Source organism: Boleophthalmus pectinirostris, unplaced genomic scaffold, assembly GCF_026225935.1.
Source record: "Boleophthalmus pectinirostris isolate CB_2022bp ecotype Guang Dong unplaced genomic scaffold, ASM2622593v1 HiC_scaffold_20, whole genome shotgun sequence".
NCBI lineage: Eukaryota > Metazoa > Chordata > Actinopteri > Gobiiformes > Gobiidae > Boleophthalmus > Boleophthalmus pectinirostris.
The window spans coordinates 23,482,482-23,502,623 of record NW_026571153.1 but is presented as its reverse complement, the minus strand read 5'-3'; the positions used below and the strand labels follow the sequence as shown (position 1 = coordinate 23,502,623).

The 20,142-nt window shown below is 36.3% G+C and overlaps 1 protein-coding gene across 1 annotated transcript in view; it reads right to left on the bottom strand.

Moving 5' to 3' along the window:
• Nucleotides 1-20,142, bottom strand: part of col4a6 (collagen, type IV, alpha 6) — a 126,224-nt gene that overhangs the window by 43,771 nt on the left and 62,311 nt on the right. Inside the window, exon 4 of the mRNA XM_055156299.1 lies at nucleotides 3,070-3,147. Within this exon, the coding sequence (XP_055012274.1) occupies nucleotides 3,070-3,147 (78 nt within the window). The remainder of the gene's footprint in view (nucleotides 1-3,069; nucleotides 3,148-20,142) is intronic.

Genomic DNA, 20,142 nt, shown 5'->3' with positions numbered 1-20,142 from the left:
TTCATATTTAGAACTTAAGTACAGCTAAAATGTTCAAGGAGCTACTGAAAAACGTAGATCACATGATTTGAAAAACTCAGCTCCAAACCATTGACAATGCTGCATTGTCAATGTAACTGTAAATGTATTTGTAATCAGCCTTTAGTATATAATTATATTTATTTATTATAAAAATGTATGAGCATGGGTGACGTAGGCTTGTGGGTTGAGAATAGGACAGAATCTTACAGCAAACATTTGAACAGGACCTGGGGAAAATGACTGAAACACGCATGGATGATGTACTCTTCAGGCATGTTTTTGATGTTGTTTGAACAATGTTATAACATAGTAGAAAGCTAATACTCCCTCTGTGAGATATTTTAGCATAATAAACATCTGAATACATGCAAGGTAAGTTTAATGCCATACTGTGGAACCTTTTCCTTTTAAAATGCCTTGACAAGCATTTGGTTCTGACATACTCCAAAGAATTAAGAATTTAAAAGTGCTTAATAACAGTTATTGCTTCATATAGACTGCACTGAAGGGCGTAGAGGATCATGGTTAATGTAGTTCCCTCTGTTGTTGTTTTTTTTTAGCAGTTTCTGTGCCATAACTATTAATTTACGTGAAAAGACTTGTAATTCACCAACTTTTGATGATGCGATATATTACTGTTACATTCTTAAAAACAATAGCATCTCCATGAAGCTAAGCAGGTAGTGGACACACCTCCTAAAAAGTTACATAGTGCATCTTTAACTGATGGAATAATAAGTATCGTGTGGACAAGTTTTCAGTGCTAAGCTAACACTAACTGCAATGATTGACGCCTGTGCAAAAGTAAAACTGAAGTGAGACAAATAAGCACTTGAAGCAGCTAATGCTAAGTGTATTTTAGCCCCTGTACTCAAAGCTAGTCTGGAGGTAGCTAGCTCATATAATTTACAAACATCTAATGCACGAGGAGCGCACACAGCTAAATGCAGCCTGTGTCAGACTGTAATTGTTGTTTAGATTTGGGCTGAAGTCTAAGAAGGAGGCTAGCAATTCGTCTGGGCAAAATAGGCAAACAAAATTATTCAATACATGACCTTTTGACTATAAGAGACTATTTTTAGATACACGGTTTTAGAAGCAAGAGCAAACTGATATAAAAGACATTTAAAACACCTTCATTCTGCTGAGAGAATAACTGAAATTGAAATCATAATATGAATGACCACAGTTACACACATTTCCAAGCCCGACAATGTATTTAAAGATGCACTATGGAACTTTGCTGGTGGCAGGCACACTCATTTGATTTCATTTATATTAAACAATGTGTAACTAAGCTTCAACTTAAATATCCTGGAGTTAGCACAGCACAACAGCTAATAGAAAGACCTACAATATGGCGGCATTAAATTTATATATCTCCATGGTGACAACAAGCAAGTCAAACCATTAAGCCAAGTTACATGTCAGATCTATGGAGAGGCGAGTTGGTTCACAGTAAGAATGCATTTTTCAAGGTATTTTTTCAGTATTAAAAACATTTGTAATTGAATAAATGCAAGATAGGTAGGGAAAATACTGTCAATATACTTTCCTATAGTCTTACAAAACTGAAAGGGCCAATGACAGACTATTCATTTTACACAGTTAAGATCATTATATTTTACTAAAAAATGTAAAAAAAAAAATTTAGGTTTTAAATTTTACTTTCTGCTCCACACAAGGGAATTCCATAACTGTAACCTAGCAACCACTGGGCCAAAACTGTTCTAATCTGCACAGAAGAAAATCCCCTTTATTTTGTTGAAATAATGTTTAAAATATTAGGGAAAATCGTATCTGTTTCTTTCATGTATAAATCATGCCAAACTTTTGGACAGAATTCTCACTAGTGTCATTGGGGTAAAACTATAATTTATATTGACAACAGGTATCATCCCTCCAAATAAAGTAAAAATTGGAGCTTCATCAAAACCTGCCATATGCACTTGAAGTAATTACAACAGTATTAGGTCATAATAGTAGAGGTAATTTTCTGTAACCTAGATTTTCTCATCAAGGCCAAAATATTTACAGCCTTTTCACAAACAGCTGTTGTGTGTGACATCTTATATAAATGTTTAGTCGTTAATCAGATGAATCATAGGGTTGTTAATTTGAAAGACAATATAATTACTCTTGTCTATGTATTGCTGCCATCACATTCATTTGTCCAACTTGGCTAATAAAATGCACTATGAACCCCATGACCTATGATCTATCTGATTAAAGGTCCTATATTATGCAAAACTGACTTGTGAGCTATATCTCAAAAACATACTTGGAGTTGTGTTTTGATTCACTCAGACATGTTTGAGTAACCCTTCACTGTTAGTATGTCTATATCTCCAAAGCAAATTCTCTGTTCCACCTCATGATGTCATGCAGTAGTAGTTTGTAAGTTAACAGTTACCTTTTACATTCAGTTCAGTGGAGATTGGCAATTCCAGGGTCAAAATCATCCAAATGATTCTAGTGATGGTGTAAGGAGTTTAAAAACACAGTAGCACTTCCTATCTGTTTTCTTCATAGTGTTTTCTGTTTGAGAGAAAAACTCAGCCTAAATATGTAAATTTTCTTTGTTAAACATTTGTGAATCAAACAAAAGACAACTCCAGGTATGTTTGTGATGACATCAAAATTATAAGACAGATCAGAAATGGAGTAATATGGGCCTTTAAACTATCTACTACTAAACTACCATTCACAGCCATTATTTTGTATATTTAGTTAGCGAGTGAGTGAACTGAAGATTTGGTATTTATTTGTAAAAAGGCAGATTAAACTTAAAAATGTCTTGATATATAAATACATTGTTTCCTAGTACTTTTTCTGCATAAATAGTTGTTTTTGCATGAACTCCTGTGCAGGTGTAGTGTTGTAAGTGCAGTTTGGGTCAGATACTGATAAAATATGTAATAGAGATCATTTGAGAGCGTTTGCCATGCCTCCTTTTTAGGCGACCAACTGAGCGGCAGGACATGTCTTTAGTCTAACCTAAAATTTCTTCGCTTGATTGAATACTATTGATTTGTGATCTGGACTCACCCGGCTGCCCTTCTCTGGGTTGCACTGACATCCTCTGCTGCAGTCTCGCCCATTGCACGGCTCGTCAGACTTCTTACCCTGCAAAACACAAAGTAAGACATGATAAGTTTACATTACATTTATATCAATAGGAAAAGTATTGAAAATCACATATTAATCATTATTAAAACTAGTATTGAAACTATATACTCATTTGAGCAGGTATCAAAACTAAGAAAGTCACATTCAAAGGACAGAAATGAATCTTTCCTTTCCTGTATAGCTTTAGAATGATCCTGAGCTGAGTACATAGACTAGTATATGCCCATGAACTTCTGTGGACACAGATATAAGACCGCATCGTAATATAAAAGCAAATACTATGACTTAATGTTGAAAATCACATTCTAGTATCTAAAAAAAATCATTGTGGTATCGGAATCGTATTGAAGTTTGAGTGTATTCCTTAGTATTGAAATCATGACAACTTCATAATCTACCATAAATTTTTCAATAACAATTCCCCAAACCAAAATTATGCAATGAATTCCCATTAAATTTTGCAAAATGTTTTCCCCACACTTGCAGGCCCAACAAAGCTCCTATAAAAACAACTCAAAAGCTTAAAAACTAGATTATTCTCTGTATCGTTTGGCTTGTACATTCCTAACATATCTACACACCATCACATCTTTTTGTACATTTAATAATCTGGCATTTGAGTGACATAAAACCTCCCAAAATTTGAAAACACACAAAGCAACAACTGAAAAAAATTACATAAAACAGTTGGAGTTTGACAGCTGCTACAATCCTTTTCAAATATCTTTTAACTCATCTGAAAACATCACATGGTTTACGCGTTTTATTATAGGAGTCATATGGAGGTTATTTAAGGTAGTATTTTTAAGGTCACGGACACAGGTCAGCACTGGTATTCCAATGTGATTAGTGAATGAAAAGCGCCTGGTAGGGGTTAGGGACAGGGGTATGGGAGGGCATCAGGGACAAAAAGTGTCTCAAAAGGGGGTACGGGGAGGTTACAGGGACAAAGGGAATTGTGGGAAAGTGCCTAGGTCAAGTTTTATGTGTTAAGAATGTTCATATGATTTAAATAGAGGCCAGAGTGGACCCCTACAGTGAGGGTCTAACAGAGCGAAGGGGCTGGATTAAATGGATGAAATCAGACGCTTGGGAACCACAAGATATAATATTTTGTTTTAAATTGTTAATCACTATGGATTAATTCCTAATTTCATAACATTCTGAAACCTATACCGATACTTTTTACATGTTGATTGCAAAGCTAACCTAAATGTACTTTTTTATTATTTTTTATGTTGTATTTTTCTTAGTGATTCTCAAATTGTATTGTTCGTGGCTGTTCCTGGTTGGTTTAGACCTGGTTTACGATTTATGGTCAAAATTCCTCAAAATGTAGTTTTTAAAGGAGTTTATTTGAATTGAAGTAATAACCACGAGAGGACAGAAAAGAAAGAAGAATTTGGATCCATTTAACTATGCCCCAAGAATCACTACTAAAAAAAATCTTCTAAAAAAGTACATTTACAGTACCATGAGTATTCTTTTCATATGCGTTTTAGCTATTTTCTAAATTGGGTCTCTGGGTCTACCTTCTCCTTGCTGGTGCCTCTTGCGCTGTGTCCTGCTTCTGTCAGTGTGATTAGAATAAACATGGAGATCAGAGGAGCAGAAATGGACCAGTGATCCCTCATGGTCCAATAAAACTCTGCAACTCTCTCATCTGACTTTAAAGTATACTTCAAATGGGGTCAAACAGGTCACTAGACTGTACTGTATTGTGATCTCAGGCCTATTGCACTGTACCCAGCTGCTACAAGTGATAGTGTTGATCTTGCAGCAGGAATTGTGAGTAAAAAAGTGTGTATCTTGTACAAATATGTCAACTTTTAGTCATGTTATAATATTGGTACCTCATCATAAACACATCTGTAGTTGTGTTTTGTTTTATTTACACATGTTTGAGTAATCCTTTATTATTGGTCTGTATTTTCAAGTTAAATGCTAAAAGCTGAAATCATCCAAATGATTGTAGTGAAGGTGTATGGAGTTTTAAAATCCATTGTTTTGATATTGTATCCTAAGATGTGTTGAGGCAGTGTCAGTCCACACCCTGAGTTTTACAGTGAAGGATGAAATGTCAAACTGTCTCGTAGGAATAATAGACCTGGTTTAAAGCATTACAGATGAGAACTGGAGCCAGACACGTGAGGGGAAACAATACAGGCCAAATACTGCAAATACAGGCACATGTGAGTAACAAGTGCAAATACATGACGTGTGTGATCCTTTTTTTTTTTTACTTGGAAAGTTAATAGGCAAACTTTGAACTTCAGTGTTGTGTTGTTAAAGAGGGGGTGTTATGCTCCTACGGGGTATTAACTGCTAAAACATAATCCTATTTAGATCACCATGTTACTCATCACAGTGAATAATTAGGATTTTTGGAATGGAAAAGGCTAGGGAGGATTAACTTTGAACATTTTTCACATTTTAAGACTACATGATAATCTACATGATAAAAATGCATTTTATCATAAAAAATAAAAAATAAAACTGATAAGGTCCTATATTACGCAACTTTACCTGAATTTTAAGCTATGTTAAGATGTCGTTACCTCATCATAAACATATCCGGAGTTGTGTTTTGTTGAGTTTGTTTGAGTAACCCTAAGCTCAAACTGCTCTGTTCCACCTTGTGATGTCATGAAGTGGTAGTTTTCAAGTTAACAGCTACCTTTTACCTTTCATTCAGAATAGAGTGTCAATTCCAGGGCTGAAAGTATCCAAATGATTCTAGTGAAGGTGTATGGAGTTTAAAACATAGAGACACATGACATCACAAGGTGGTGTCACAAGTGTTGTCTGTTTGAAAGAGTAATTCAGGGTTTGTGTGTTAAACATGTGTGAATGAAACAAAACACAATTCCAGGTATGTTTGTGATGAGGAAAAAACACTATAACGGAGATCAGAAAGGAGCATAATACGGCCCCTTTAATGTGACAAGTATTCACCATTCACAGTCAATATAGCAGCAAACTATCAATATATTTGTACTTTTACATGGTTAAACCTCAGTACATTTCAGGTATAATTATCATACATTTTTCCAGCATGCTGATTCTTGTTCTTCCAAGTAGTTTCCATGTGTCCTGTCATCCCTGCATTACTTTAGCTGTGAGCCTATTCAATGTTCTTAAATCAATCTGGCCTTAATGTTTACCCATACTTTACTGTACAAACACACATTTTGAAAGAGCTGTCTCTTGCTGCTCCGAGTGGTATTTCGAAGCGATTGGCCGGTGTCTAGGCTTGTTCCTCATTCCTATAGGCACTGATGTTATCCCCATATAGGTAGAGTCTGTGTTGTAAAGATTACCTGGACTTCAAAAGTTCATTTTAATCAGGGTTAGAATCATAGAGGTGTTCTGTTGGATGCCGAGGGGAAAAGATGGCGGCGCGTTTCATAGATTAAATGTGCGCTATGGAACTTTTCTTTCGAGGAGGTTCAGTCACAGTAGGGTTGTATTGAAAAAGTATTGAAAATCAAATACTAATCGATGCTAAAACTAAACTAAATCAAAACTAGAAACTCATTTGAGCAGGTATTGATACTAAAAAAGCTACATTCACAGGTAGCAGCTAGTATACGCCCATGGACCACAATGGAACCGACCTGGACAAGTGAAGGATTACACCACATGGTAATATAAAAGAAAGTCCTATGAATTAATGTTGAAAATCACATTCTATTTTTAATTATCATCGTTTATTATCATAGTTTGAAATTTTTGTATCATGGCGACACTACTATACAGTTGCAGTGACTATCCAAAATAGTCATATATATACATCTCTGTGTTTTAATTCAACTTGTCAGAGCAAAGCCGTGTTGGACTGGCCCGTCGCTGCCCCCTGTGGTGATCCTGTCTGAAAGTCGAGTCTTGTTTCAGGAGCTGTCTGTATGTCACAACCTTTGACCTTTTGACGCCAAACTCTGTCCCCGGGTTTAAATAATGTCTAAATAATGCCTGCCCATCTGTCAAACCAACAGTCTATATACGTCTGCTATTAACACCTTGTAGCTCAAGTTGTCAGTCAGTTAAAGGACGTATATTAAGCAAAACTGATTCATGTGAGCTTTCGGTCATGTTATAATAATGTTACCTCCTTAGAAACATACCTGGTGTGTTTTGTTTCATTCACACATGTTTGAGAAATCCTTTACCATTAGTCTGTTTACATCTTAAAGCTCAGAATGCTCAGTTCTACTTTGAGATGCCACGAAGTTTTCAAGCTTTCATGTTAAAAGCTTCTTTTATCTTTTGTTCAGGAGTGATTTCCAGTTTATTACCACATAAAACCAAAAAGTTATCATACACTCTACCAGAAAAATTACAGAGCAGTAGTAGTGGTAGTACATTTAAAAGTACCTTTAACAGAAGCAAGCGTCAGTTTTGCGTAAAAATATGATGATTAAGCTTTTTTGATGAGGAAACAACATTATGGCATAGATCAGAAAATAGCGTAATATGGGCCATATGGGAATTTGTTAATACATCCTTCAGTGCTAGCTGTCAAGAGGAACTAGATCTAAACCATATAATGTGCTCCTCCTTCTCTGATTGTACTTTAGCCAAACGAGGTAGGCCCACAGACTGTCTGTGGTGGATTACATGAAAGCATTTCCATATCTTTTGTTTTGACATTCCCTCAGTTCATCCTCTCTCCCATCTTTCATGCCCTATACCTTCTGTCTCCTGTCTCCTACTTCCCTCTTCCAACTTACAATGATCAGCCTATTTTTTAAAGGTCCTATATTGCACAGAACTGTATATATAATAATAAATAATTCTGTTACCGCATCAAAAACATAACCGGAGTTGTGTTTTGTTTCATTCACACATGTTTGAGTAACCTTCTATTATTAGTTGGTCTACATCTCCAAAGGTCAAAATGCTCTGTTCCACCATGTGATGTCATGAAGAGATAGTTTTCAAGTTAACAGCTACCTTTTACTGTTTGTCTAGTAGACATTGGTGATTCCAGGAATTAAATTATCCAAATAATACTAGTGAAATGGTATGGAGTTTAAAAACACAGTGGAGCACTTCCTGTATTACAACATGACATCACAAGGCGGAACAGTTGGAGTATTTTCAGTTTGAGAGAAGAACTCAGCCTAAATATGCAGGGTTAGTTTGTTAAACATGTGTGAATGAAACAAAAGAAAACTATTAAAACAGCAACAAAAATAAAAATAGTTTAATATTAATAGTTTAAGTTTAATTTAAACACTATTGCCTGCATGTGTCATAGATTACAGTATTTGTTTTGTGCCCTACAAATGTCCAGTCTTCTAACTCCTCTCTCCTCATCTCTGCCCTTCTCCTCCTTTCCTCTCCTTTCTCTGTTTCCTCTTCCCTTGTCTGCTCTTCCCTCATCTTGTCTCCTCTCTACTTCTCTCCTTTTCTCTCCTCTTCTCTCCTCTCTCTTTGTGTCCTATCTCCTCATCTCCTCTCTTCTTGTAACCTCTCTCTTCTCTCTACTCCTCTCCTTTCTCCTCCTCTCTTCTTCTCTTCTCTCTCCTTCTCTTCTCCTCCATCCTCATCTCTTATCTCCTTGCTGCCTCTCTCCTCCTCTCCTCATCTCCTCTCCTATCTCCTAGCCTCCTTCCCTCCCTGTAAAACTCTCACACCCACATACAGTGTCTCTACAGCTGTGTTTGGGGCCCTGGCTCTTGTCCTTTCTCATTTGTTTATTCCTGTTTCGGACCGACAGCCGTGAGTTTGCGTGTGTGGGACGCTCGAGCTGTTTGATTGTGGCGTTCACGTGCGTTTTGTGTAAATGTAAATATTGTTGTGATCGGCGCAGAGGGCCACCCAGCTGCTGCAGGTCATCCATAACGGCACACTGCAGCTACAGCTAAACAACACAAAGCACATTAAGCACAGCCGGTCAACGTGACATCCAAAACTTCAAATGGAAAAACCTCCTCAAAAACTGCTAACAAGTTTGGGAATTACAAACAAACTGTTAAAAGTTTATATTTCTCGCAAAGAGCCTATGAAGTTGTTTTCTGATCTGTTATAATGTTGTTTCCTCATCAAAAAAAGACCCAGAGTTGTGTTTTGTTTCAGTCACACGTTTGACACACAAACCCTGCATATTCTTCTCTCAAACAGAAAACACTCTGTTCCCCCTTGTGATGTCATGCAGTAATACAAGTGCTCCACTGTGTGTTTTAAACTCCATACCATTCCAGGCTGAAATTATCCAAATGGTTCTAGTGAAGGTTCACTAGGCTTAACTTGAAAACTAAAGCTTCGTGACATCACCAGATGAAACAGAGCATTTTGAGCTTTGAAGATATGAACAGACATAATAAAGGGTTACTGAAACATGTGTGAATGAAACAAAGCTCCAAGCATTTTTGAGGAGGTAACAGCATTATACCATGGCTTAAAGCTCACAAGAGTTAATTTTGCATAATACAGAATGTGAAACGTGAAAGTAAAACCATGACGACAACCTAAAGTGGCTTCTTTCAAGTTAACTTTTGGAAACTCAGTGCTGTAAACATTTCCAATTTGCAGGTGGGTAGAGGAGCAAACAGTAAAACAGTATTTAGGAAAACTACTACTCAAGTAAGAGTAACTGTTGGGTCACAACATGTGATTTACAGTTTGAGTTAATGTAATTTGAAGGACAAAACATTAAATAATGCACAAAATCTGATATTTTCAATGGACAGAGACAAATGATCTTCACTCACATTGCTTAGTATAAAAGTGGTGTGTGTAAGTGATGGAAAATTTACACAGTGCATCTTTAATGTGAACCTTTCAGCTCAAACTCTAGACAAACACTATTTATAAAGCTTATTTGTTTGAAGAATTTCCCTGCAATTATTCAAAGTACACCAGAGACAAATTGACTTGACTCTCTGCAAACAGTTACCTCATGTGCCTTTAACTGTAATCTTCAGACTTGCAGCATAGGGCCAGTGAAAAGCCCTCTGGAAAGGTCATAGTGAACAATGGAGTGGGTTTCTCAATCTTTAATCCAGTTTAGTCCCGGTTACTGTTTAGAAAGTCTTTAAATTATATAAATGGACCGGATTTGAAAGTTGGCAGAGATTTGATTTATTCAGCTGTAACTCTTGCCCAAACGTGATCGTACAGGTCAATTTGTATCAAGCACAATACAAAGGCATTAGCTCACAACATTAAACAGAAGTCTCTTTGCTTGCATAAGGTTATCAAAAGTCTCCAGAACCAGATATTAATTGATAAAAAACTAGTATCAACACTGCAAGCTTTCCTGAAGAGCTTTAGAATGATTTTGAGTTGTATCAGAAAAAGTATAAATGCACATTGACTAATATACGCCCATGGACCACAATGGATGTCAAAAATCTAAATCAAATGTATTTCTTTTATTATTTTAAGATATTTTGAATACCGTCTCCATGGAGATGTAACAATTTTTCTTGGTGTTCCGCCATGTGGCATTAAACATTTCCATGGAGACAATGAGGCGACGCAACCAGGTCAAGCGTCACGTCAGACCCGAGGAGAGGCGACCCCACTCACAGTTTTTTCAATGAATTTATTTTAGCAATGAAAACCTGTAACTGAATGAACAAAATATAGATTAGTTTAATGCCATACTGTGAAATATTCTAGGTAAAGTCAACATATGGCAAGCAACAATGGAAATAGCCCAAGACAAGTACAGAATGTAGCTTTAAAACACACAAACAGTTACTGCTATAATAAAACAATGGCAGTAATATTTGATGCCAGATTTAAAGCAAAGAGGGTGTGTCCAATGTGAGTAAATGCATCTAAATTATAGTCCCATGCAACTGAGAAGATGACAGAATTATTAGCGCGAAGAGAACACCTTTAAGCACATTTAGACATAGATCCATAGATCACTTTAAACAGCAATCGCTCAACACCTTACAAAGAGGTATGCACACCGGCCGTTCTATGTTTACGTGCATCAATATGGCCGTCCATCATTCTGACTGAGCAATAGTTTCAACAAGTTTCAAAAATGTCAAAAAAAAAAATTATGCGTTTTCTATTGGTTTGAAGTGCTTGTATCCAATTTCTTCCCGTGTATTTGAGAAAAGTGTGTCTTATCCCAGTACAGATATATTGTATAAACAGTTCAAAATAAGTCTGAATAAGTTCAAAATTTGATATGAATTCAAAATAAAAGTAGTACTGAAACTAGATACTCATTTGAGCTGGTATCGATACTAAAAAAGTCAAGTTCACAAGACAAAAATGAACCCTTCCTGAATAGCTTTAGAATGATATTGAGCTGGATCAGAACAAGTATAAGAGCACTGTACGTCCATGGACCACTATGGAACCTACCGAGATCACTGAGGGATTACACAAATATAAGATCACATGGTAATATAAACAAAATCACTACAATTTAATGTTAAAAATCATATTCTATAGCCTAAATAAAAGTTTTTGTGGTATCTGAAACAGTATTGAATATCAAATCTATTTCTTATTATCAGAATTGAATTTTATTGCATCATGACAACATTATTACAGATATATTGTTTCAGCAGCTCTAATTCTAACGCTTTTTATTTACTGTCAGGTAATCAGGAAGTACATTTTAGCATCCTAATTGCTGTTAAGTGCTGTAATGGCAAAACTCCGCTCTAGTCTCTGAAAGTGGAGAAAAGCTCTTTTAAATAAACTTATTGCAGTGAATAATTATGATGCTCTGAATGCATAAGGCACGTGAGGAATAACTTTGCAAACTATTTTAAATGAACTAGTTTGCATTTTTCAGGGTTTAAAGATTTAAAAATGAGGTACAGCTCCTTTAAACTGAACACGTACAGGAGAATTTGCATGTAAACGGAGCATATTTGGGCTTGTATGTTTCATGTTACCTTTGGCTAAAAAAAATGAAAGAACAGAACAAGTGTAGCTCACAGGCAGGATTAGAGCTCAACCTGTCCAGCCTTGTTCTTCACTCTCTACTCTTGAAGCGCAATTAAGGGTTTAGGAGGGAGTTTTTGTCGTTTTATCAAGATTTTGGGACAAATTTAATGCAGGATAAGGCCAGACATGCTTCTAGTAATTTTAGGACATGATCATTTAAGATAAAGGATCCAAATGGGGTTCTTAAAAAGCAGCAGGGGGTAATTTTTTGATAGGTGGAAGATTAAGAACAGTTTTATGGTTGTAAAATAGACTGTATGCCAGTCACTGGGTTCACTATGAAGAGCTTTGAGGAAAAAATCTTACCAAAAATAGGTTGGTACATGCCATAGACTGTATAAAGAAGTGGACCAAGGGAATGTGACGTCACCCATTGTATTTGGCTTCAGTCAAATAAAGTTCATAGAGACTGGCAGTTTGCAAATTTGGAGCCACGTTCCATATTCTATTTCCATATTAAGAAAATTAGGATCTTGACAGCAGCAGTTATACAGAGACGAGACTCGGGAGGCTAGCAGGTTAGCTATGCTGATTTATAGTCTATAAGCACAGAATACAACTTGCCAAGTTTACTTGGCAAGTTTACTTTAGTGAAGTTCAAGTGTTTTTTCTAACTATTAAAAGTTTTAATGAACAGTAGGAAACAATGATATTAATTCTTAATTGCACAATTTTTTACATATCACATTGAACACTGCATTAAAACAGTTATCAGGCAAGTTTAGTGCTGCAGAATATATTATAATTGAATCAAAACTGCAATGAGTTGAGTGCAATTATCAAATCGCAAACACTGCAATTATTTAGATAACAGAATATCCTTTGCAAAGCAAAAATTGTACTTTTAGTTTAGACCTCAAAATTACCTTGAAATGCATGGGATACTTGTATTATTTTATCTGTTCATATGTCAGTCTTCTCTCAAATGTTACTCCTGGGTTTGTTTACTATGTGCACACTCCAAACATACAGTATATTGATAATCTAATCTCAACTGCCATGCAGTTCTAGTCCAGCTATCTGTTTCTAACACCAGTTGAACTTTGACCCCTCTTTTTGGGTGATCTCCAAAAAGTCACATGATCTGGTTCTAAGACCCCAGTCCAAAACCCTCCAGGCGACATGAAGACCCCCTCTCCCAAACCGGACCACAAACTCAAAGCCCAAAATAGACCCCAGTATCAGCATGAGTCATAGCACATGCTAGGACCATCGCAATTAAGACTTTGGTGCACGAAAATAACATCAAAATTGTAATATACTGTAGGAAATGTGAGGATTGGATCAAAGGTTTAACTTTTCTGGTGGAGGGTCCGCCATCTGCTGGTCTCCATATTGATCTTAGTGCTTTGCCTGGTTCTGTACAACAGTGTGGCATTAGACTTAGACAAACTATAGGTGAGTTTCATTGTTGACAAAAGAGCACGTTGCATGCTAGGAATTATTTTGTTCGGCGGCAAGAAACACTAATTCAACATGACGGACGGAGCAAGAAAGCATGTAAAGGGTATTGATCCCAGTTATTTATCCACTCTAATGGCAGAGGCCCCAAGATGATTTGACTAGAAATTGGTCATAAGCATCAATGGACGCCAAATCACCCTTTTCAACCCCTACAAAGCCTGGACCAAACCACATTTCTGGTCAGAATCGCCAACTACCTGGACAAATATTCACTTTGGCGATATCCACAATTACTTGGAAACTCCTGGGCCATTCACAGCAGAAAAGATGAAAACCTCCAAGAGTCTCGATGCATTGTTGAACTTGTTGGAGTCCACGGTTTGCTAGGATCTTCTACATTTGCTCTGCGAATGTTTGAAAGCCATTTAATTCGCCGTTAGTGGTTCTTTTCACTCAGAATATGAAAAAGACATTTCCCTTCTTCCGTGCTTCTATTTGTGCATCTGATAATGCAGCAGGAATTTACCATTATCGGGGATAAATACGCGAGGTTACACACTGTGTTTGACCGCTATTGTGTTTCTTGCCTCCGACCAAAATATTTCCCAGCATGCAACGCGGGCTTTTAATAACAATGACGTCAGCTGAAACTCGCCTATAATTAGACAAATATATCTTGTGTTTGTTCAAATCTCAAAATTACTGAAAAACATTATTTCTATCCACAGGTCTACTTCTCTACAGATCTGTCCTGTAACTTAGCCTGATGATGTGGTCTGCTTGTGTCTATGGAGATAGTTTAATTAAATGCCATACTGTAGAACATTTAAGGAAAAAAGTCAAGTCAAGCAGGTGGTAAAAACTACAGACTAGACTAGATATCATTATTAAACCACAAAATTGAGATAAGAAACCACCATAAATTAAAAAAATAAATAAATAAAAAATCATTGCCAGCATTGCTTAGACATGTTGCTACAGTCTTGGAATTTCTAACTTAATTTCGGTACTAAGGAATGTTCTATACTCAATACCGATTCTGATACCACAATAATAATAATAATAATAATAATAAAAAAACACTATTTATGCTTCTTCTGATTCAGTTTAAGATCATTATAAAGATAATCAGTAAAGATTCAATTCTGTGTCTTTATTAGTATCAATACCTGCACAAATGAGTATCTACATTCAGTAGCGATTAGTATTTGTTTTTCGATACTTTAACAACCCTAGCCAAAACTGCTCAGACATGCATTATAGTAACACATACTTTACTGTCTGTTCCCAATGGAGTCTACACCTCTGCATCTGCCAAAGGAAGCTATTACTCATCATTTTATATGTCTAGCTTCATCTGTTCATACAAATCCTTTTAAAGATAAAATGATCTCATTTCTGTCAGGACCAAAGAGACTGAGGGCTGACTCCTGGCCAATCTGGCATAGGGACAGAGACGGAGATGTGAACAGTCAAGCCAGAGGGGAACAAATTTGAGCTAACAAAAGCGATAGAGCAAGACTAAACAAAAACGTGCACAGCCATTTCCATTGTTGTTGTTTTGGGTGAATCACAGCAGACAATACTGTACCTCACGGGAAGAGAGAAAGTCCTAAGTTTGATCCCAAGACAGTGTGGATATGAACTGAAATTGGTTTGTTTTTCTTTTTTTAATACAGGCAAAAATATTCAAATGATACTTTAACAAGGTTTGTCAAATGTATTTAAAATCAAATGCTAAATAATTCTAAAATTAATATCGAAACTAGATACTCATTTGAGCAACACAATGATACTAAAAAAGTCACATTCTCAGGACAGAAATAAACCTTTCCTGAATAGCGGCAGTAGCTCAGTTTGTAGAGTGTTCGTCCACTGATCTCAAGGTTGGTGGTTCGAATCTCGACATATAAAAAAAAAAAACACAGGTTGGCTGGTGTGATTCCAGCTCCCACAGATAAATGCTGTCGTTGTGTCCTTGGGCAAGACACTTAACCCACCTTGCCCACTAGTGTCTGTGTACACTGGTGTATGAATGTGTGTGTGAATGGGTGAGTGGTTCCTTGTTGTAAAGGGCTTTGAGTGCCTTGAAGGTGGAAAAGCGCTATAGAAAAATGTGACCATTTACCATTTACCATCTTGAGCTCTATCAGGAACAGGCATAAGAGCACATAGACTAGTATACGACCATGAACCACTATAGATCCTACCTGGACGATTAAACGATTACATAGACATAACATGGTATCGGAATCGGTATTGAGCATCAAGTTTATTCTTGAGTATCGAAATAAAGTTTGGATTTTTTTGTATTGTGACAACATTACTAAAATAAACTAAAATAAACAAGAACTAAACCAGAAATATTTCAGAACTATGGAACAGGATCAGAACCACTCTATATAAGGACTTCTCACTTACATTATTGCTTAATCTGTTGGTCGCAGGCAAGACACACCTTAATGAAACGGAGACTCTTTTTAAGCCCTCAAAATTTTTGAAAAAAAATCATTAACTTATCATTATTGTAACATACTGAACAGATTTTTCCCTTCCTTCCCCTCCTTTAAGAGGCTTCTTCCAGTTAAGATGAGAGCAGATGAACTGAACCTCTCGGTCATTTGTAAATTCTGATTTGACCATTCCTTTTAAACATACTGTGATGGGACAGTCTGCTTTCTCATACACAGCAGCGAAAACCTGGAACATGCTTCCAGCTGACCTTAAAACTTGCACTAACTCACACACTTTCTCTCACGGGCTAAAACAATGGTTTCTGAGCTGCAGGCGTGTCAACATTAGGCTTCTTTAAACATTTAAACATTCTGACTGATTGTGCTGTACATGTATTGTGTAGATGTAAATGTATTGCGTTTGACTTATGACATTTGTCTTGATGGTAATGCTAGTGATGATTGTATTTTAGAGGATAATAATACTGAATTTGGTAAGCGTACATTTTAGAGGATACTGATGACACTGAATTTGAGTATTTTTAGAAGATAATGATGAATTTGAAATCTTGTACTTAAGGAAATTAGAATGAATAAATTTTGATTGTTTTAAATGTTAATGATGAACTTGATAGTGGTTATTTTAAGGAGACACTGTTACTGATGAAATGTTGTCGTTAGAGTTAGTCGAATGTAAATATTTTCTTTAATGTATTTTGTACATTTGCCCAAAGACTGCAGATGGACTGTCCTTGTTTTAAATAAATAAATAAACCGAGATAAATAAACTGGGGTCAAACCTGCAGAAGTGTCAGTGCACTTCTCAATGCCTGGACCGAAGTTGTTCCAAATATTTGATTCTAGTGGAAAGTTTTATTGAAGAGAATTAAACTCCTTGTAAACTTCCCTCTCCTGTCCAAATGCTTATACCTGTTTACAATACAGGGTGTGTTTTATTGAACGAATTATTACTCCAACAAATCTACTCCCATTAAAAGTGTTTATACAGATCTGAATGATGTTAACACTGTAGTGAGAAATAACCTCTCTACCACACTAATGTCCTATTAGCAAGCGGATATTTACAGTTTGGTTTCACTCTGTACTGACTGCATAAACTGGGATATGCTAGAGCGACTGTCAGTTCAGATCAATACTGCAAAACCAAAAATGGCTGTAATTGAATACATGCAAGATACAAGAAAATATTTCAATGCCATAATTTGGAACATTCCAAAGTAATAACAGTAATAAGTACCTGACCAAAAAAGTTTCTTTGAACCTTTAAAGGGCCCATGTTACGCTATTTTATGATCTCTGTTATAATGCTTTTTCCCCATCAAAAACATACCTGAAGTCATGTTTTGTTTTAATCACATGTTTAACACATAAACCCTGCACATTTAGACTAAGAATACTCTTTTCCACCTTGTGATGTCATCTGGGAAAACAAAGTGTTCCACTAATAAAAAAAGATTGCTCAAACATGTATGAATGAAACAAAACACAACTCCAGGTTTGTTTTGGAGGAGGTAGCAACATTATAACATGACTTAAAGCTCATGAATTCTGTGTAATATAGAGTCTTTAAAGTATAACTTAATAACTGATACAAATGTAGTATAGAGGCAGGCCTGTGCAAAATTAGGTCATGTTTTATGGTGAGTTCAGTTAGTTCATACCCCTCCACAGAACTTCCCTTTAGGTAACTCTATCTCATTGCCTCATTTTTACCAATTCAAAGTGCTGCAGAAGCCCCCTATGGCTACAAACTGATATTATCACAACCTAACCATCACTCATCCTGCCATGCGCCCCAAGCCTCCAGCAACGCCATTTTATACTTCAACTTCGTCTATCCTCTCCAAATGCGCCCATATGGAGACAGAGCTCACTTTCTATATAGTCCAAAGTAACCCAAAACCTTCACATTGTCTGCTTTCATATAGTCTCCCATCCGATCTGCATTTTGAATGCACTTAGACTCTTTTTTGTATCCTCAAACCACAAATCACCAATATCTAGTTACACCTTACTTTACAATTCTTCCCTAAAGCTTTGTTTTTTTCATTTGTCCCACCTGGGCACCATTACTGGCCCATGTGTGTGACCAGAAGTGCGTTTGGTAGTCATTATAGTTGGCCTCCTGCCTCTGTTTAATTTAATCCGGTGCATTCCTTGAGGGCGACCTGTGTTTTGCGCTCTTCAAAGTGGTAATTATGGTCAGGTTTATCACAGGAGGCACTGTCACTATGCGTGGGTCCCTATACTGGGAGAGCTCGTTTTGCAAGGTATAGTTCCGAAAAATTGTGAAGTAAGTATGAAAATGTTTTTGATTTTGATTTCAAAACTAAGGAGTAGATTTGATACTTGATACTTGATACTAAATACCGGTTTTGATACCATGATGATAATAAAAAACACGCAGAAGATGATTTTCAACATTATATCATAGTACTTTCTTTTATATTCCCATGTGGTCTTATATCTGTGTATATCTGTGTAATACTAGTCTATGTGCTCTTATTCTTTTGATGCAGCTCAAGATCATTCAAAAGCTTGTCAGGAAAGGTTCATTTCTGTCCTGTAGTGCTTAGTATTTTATTTTTGATCCTCTTGACAAGCCTATTTTCAAAAATGATGTAGCACATAATTTTATGGAGAAAATTTTGAGAAAAAGTGTATTTTATATTAATCATGATATCGTAATAGGTATTTGAGTGTCGAGTCTATTGCTTAATACTGAAATAGAGACAACACTAATTTGAACAACTGTAGAAAACAAATTTTACACCATAAAAATTTTAGCTACAACATGTTTAAATAGGTATCTGTTTCAGTAAAGCTCCCAGACCTCATGTTACCTCACTGTACCCATCCACCTGCCAACCTGCGACCTTGCCAAACTGCAGGGACTATTTTTAGCAGCGGAAGTATCACTGACAGACTTCCAACTCCATTCGTTTGCATGCGTTCTTGATCTTGTCGTAGTGGTGTGAAGAGGCTAGTGCTAAGTCATCTGGACCCATTTCTGAAGATAGCGCGTAGGGTTGTTTGTAAAAGCAGACAGTTAGCTCCAAATGTCCACACACTGTAGAATTCCTCACCTGGGGCACAGAATAAACATGAGTCTGGATCTAAACCCAAGCACACATGTTCAGACTTAGTTCAAACCACAAAAGCGAAAGTTTTCTTACAAGCTATAACTTTCTGCATCAAAAACAGCCAATGGTTAAGATATTTTGTTTGTGCACTAATATAATATAATAATACACAAAAATGTTTAGTTTATTTTCTCACAGAAATTGTATCTTCATTTGAAAAAAAAAAAAAAAATAACAAGTACCATGTGTTGGAAGCTTACACTTTGTATCAAGGTATTAAAATTTCAAAACTAAGCACAAGGAATAGCCTAGATTTTCAATACCGATTCTGACACCACAATAATAAAAATACTATTTATTTAGACGATATAATGTAATTTTCAATTTTAACATTAAATCATTGTACTTTCTTTTATAGTAGCGTACAGGCTTATATCAGCGTAATCCCTCAGTCGTCCAGGTATGCCCCATCGTGGTCCATGGGAGTATCCTAGTCTATGTGCTCTTGTCCTGATACGGTTCAAGATCATTCTAAAGCCCTCGTTATTTATATATATTTTCCATCATCTTTCCTTCAAAAGTCAAGTGTAGCATTATGATAATTAGAATAACACTGCAGTCATATTTATAGGTCTGAACACGAAACTGCTACCTCTGCATCATCCATCTTCTCATCACTGTTTTGCCCAAATCACAGCTTTTCAGTGAGTCAGACACATTCTCAAAACACTGCTAAACCACAAGTCAAGTGGATTATACGCACCTATGTAGGAAGTCAATTAGACGATGGTTTATGGGAGTGTGCAGACTGAGTTTCCCTGTGCATAGTCAGACAATGTTGGAATGATCAGCTGTTGGATCCTGTTCTTCAGATCACATAAAGGAGAGGGAGTGTGCATTTGGCTATTAGAACTGTCTGCTACTTAAACCACTGTTATACTGACAAACAAAGTAAAACACAATGATTCATCTCCTATTATATTAAATGTGAACAGTTAGAGAGCTGATTCACACATTTAATTCGTTTACAGTCAATTCTGGGTTGCCTGGGATCCAGAATATACACTTCTTCAATACTTTACAAAGTTGTGAGTCTGGTCAGA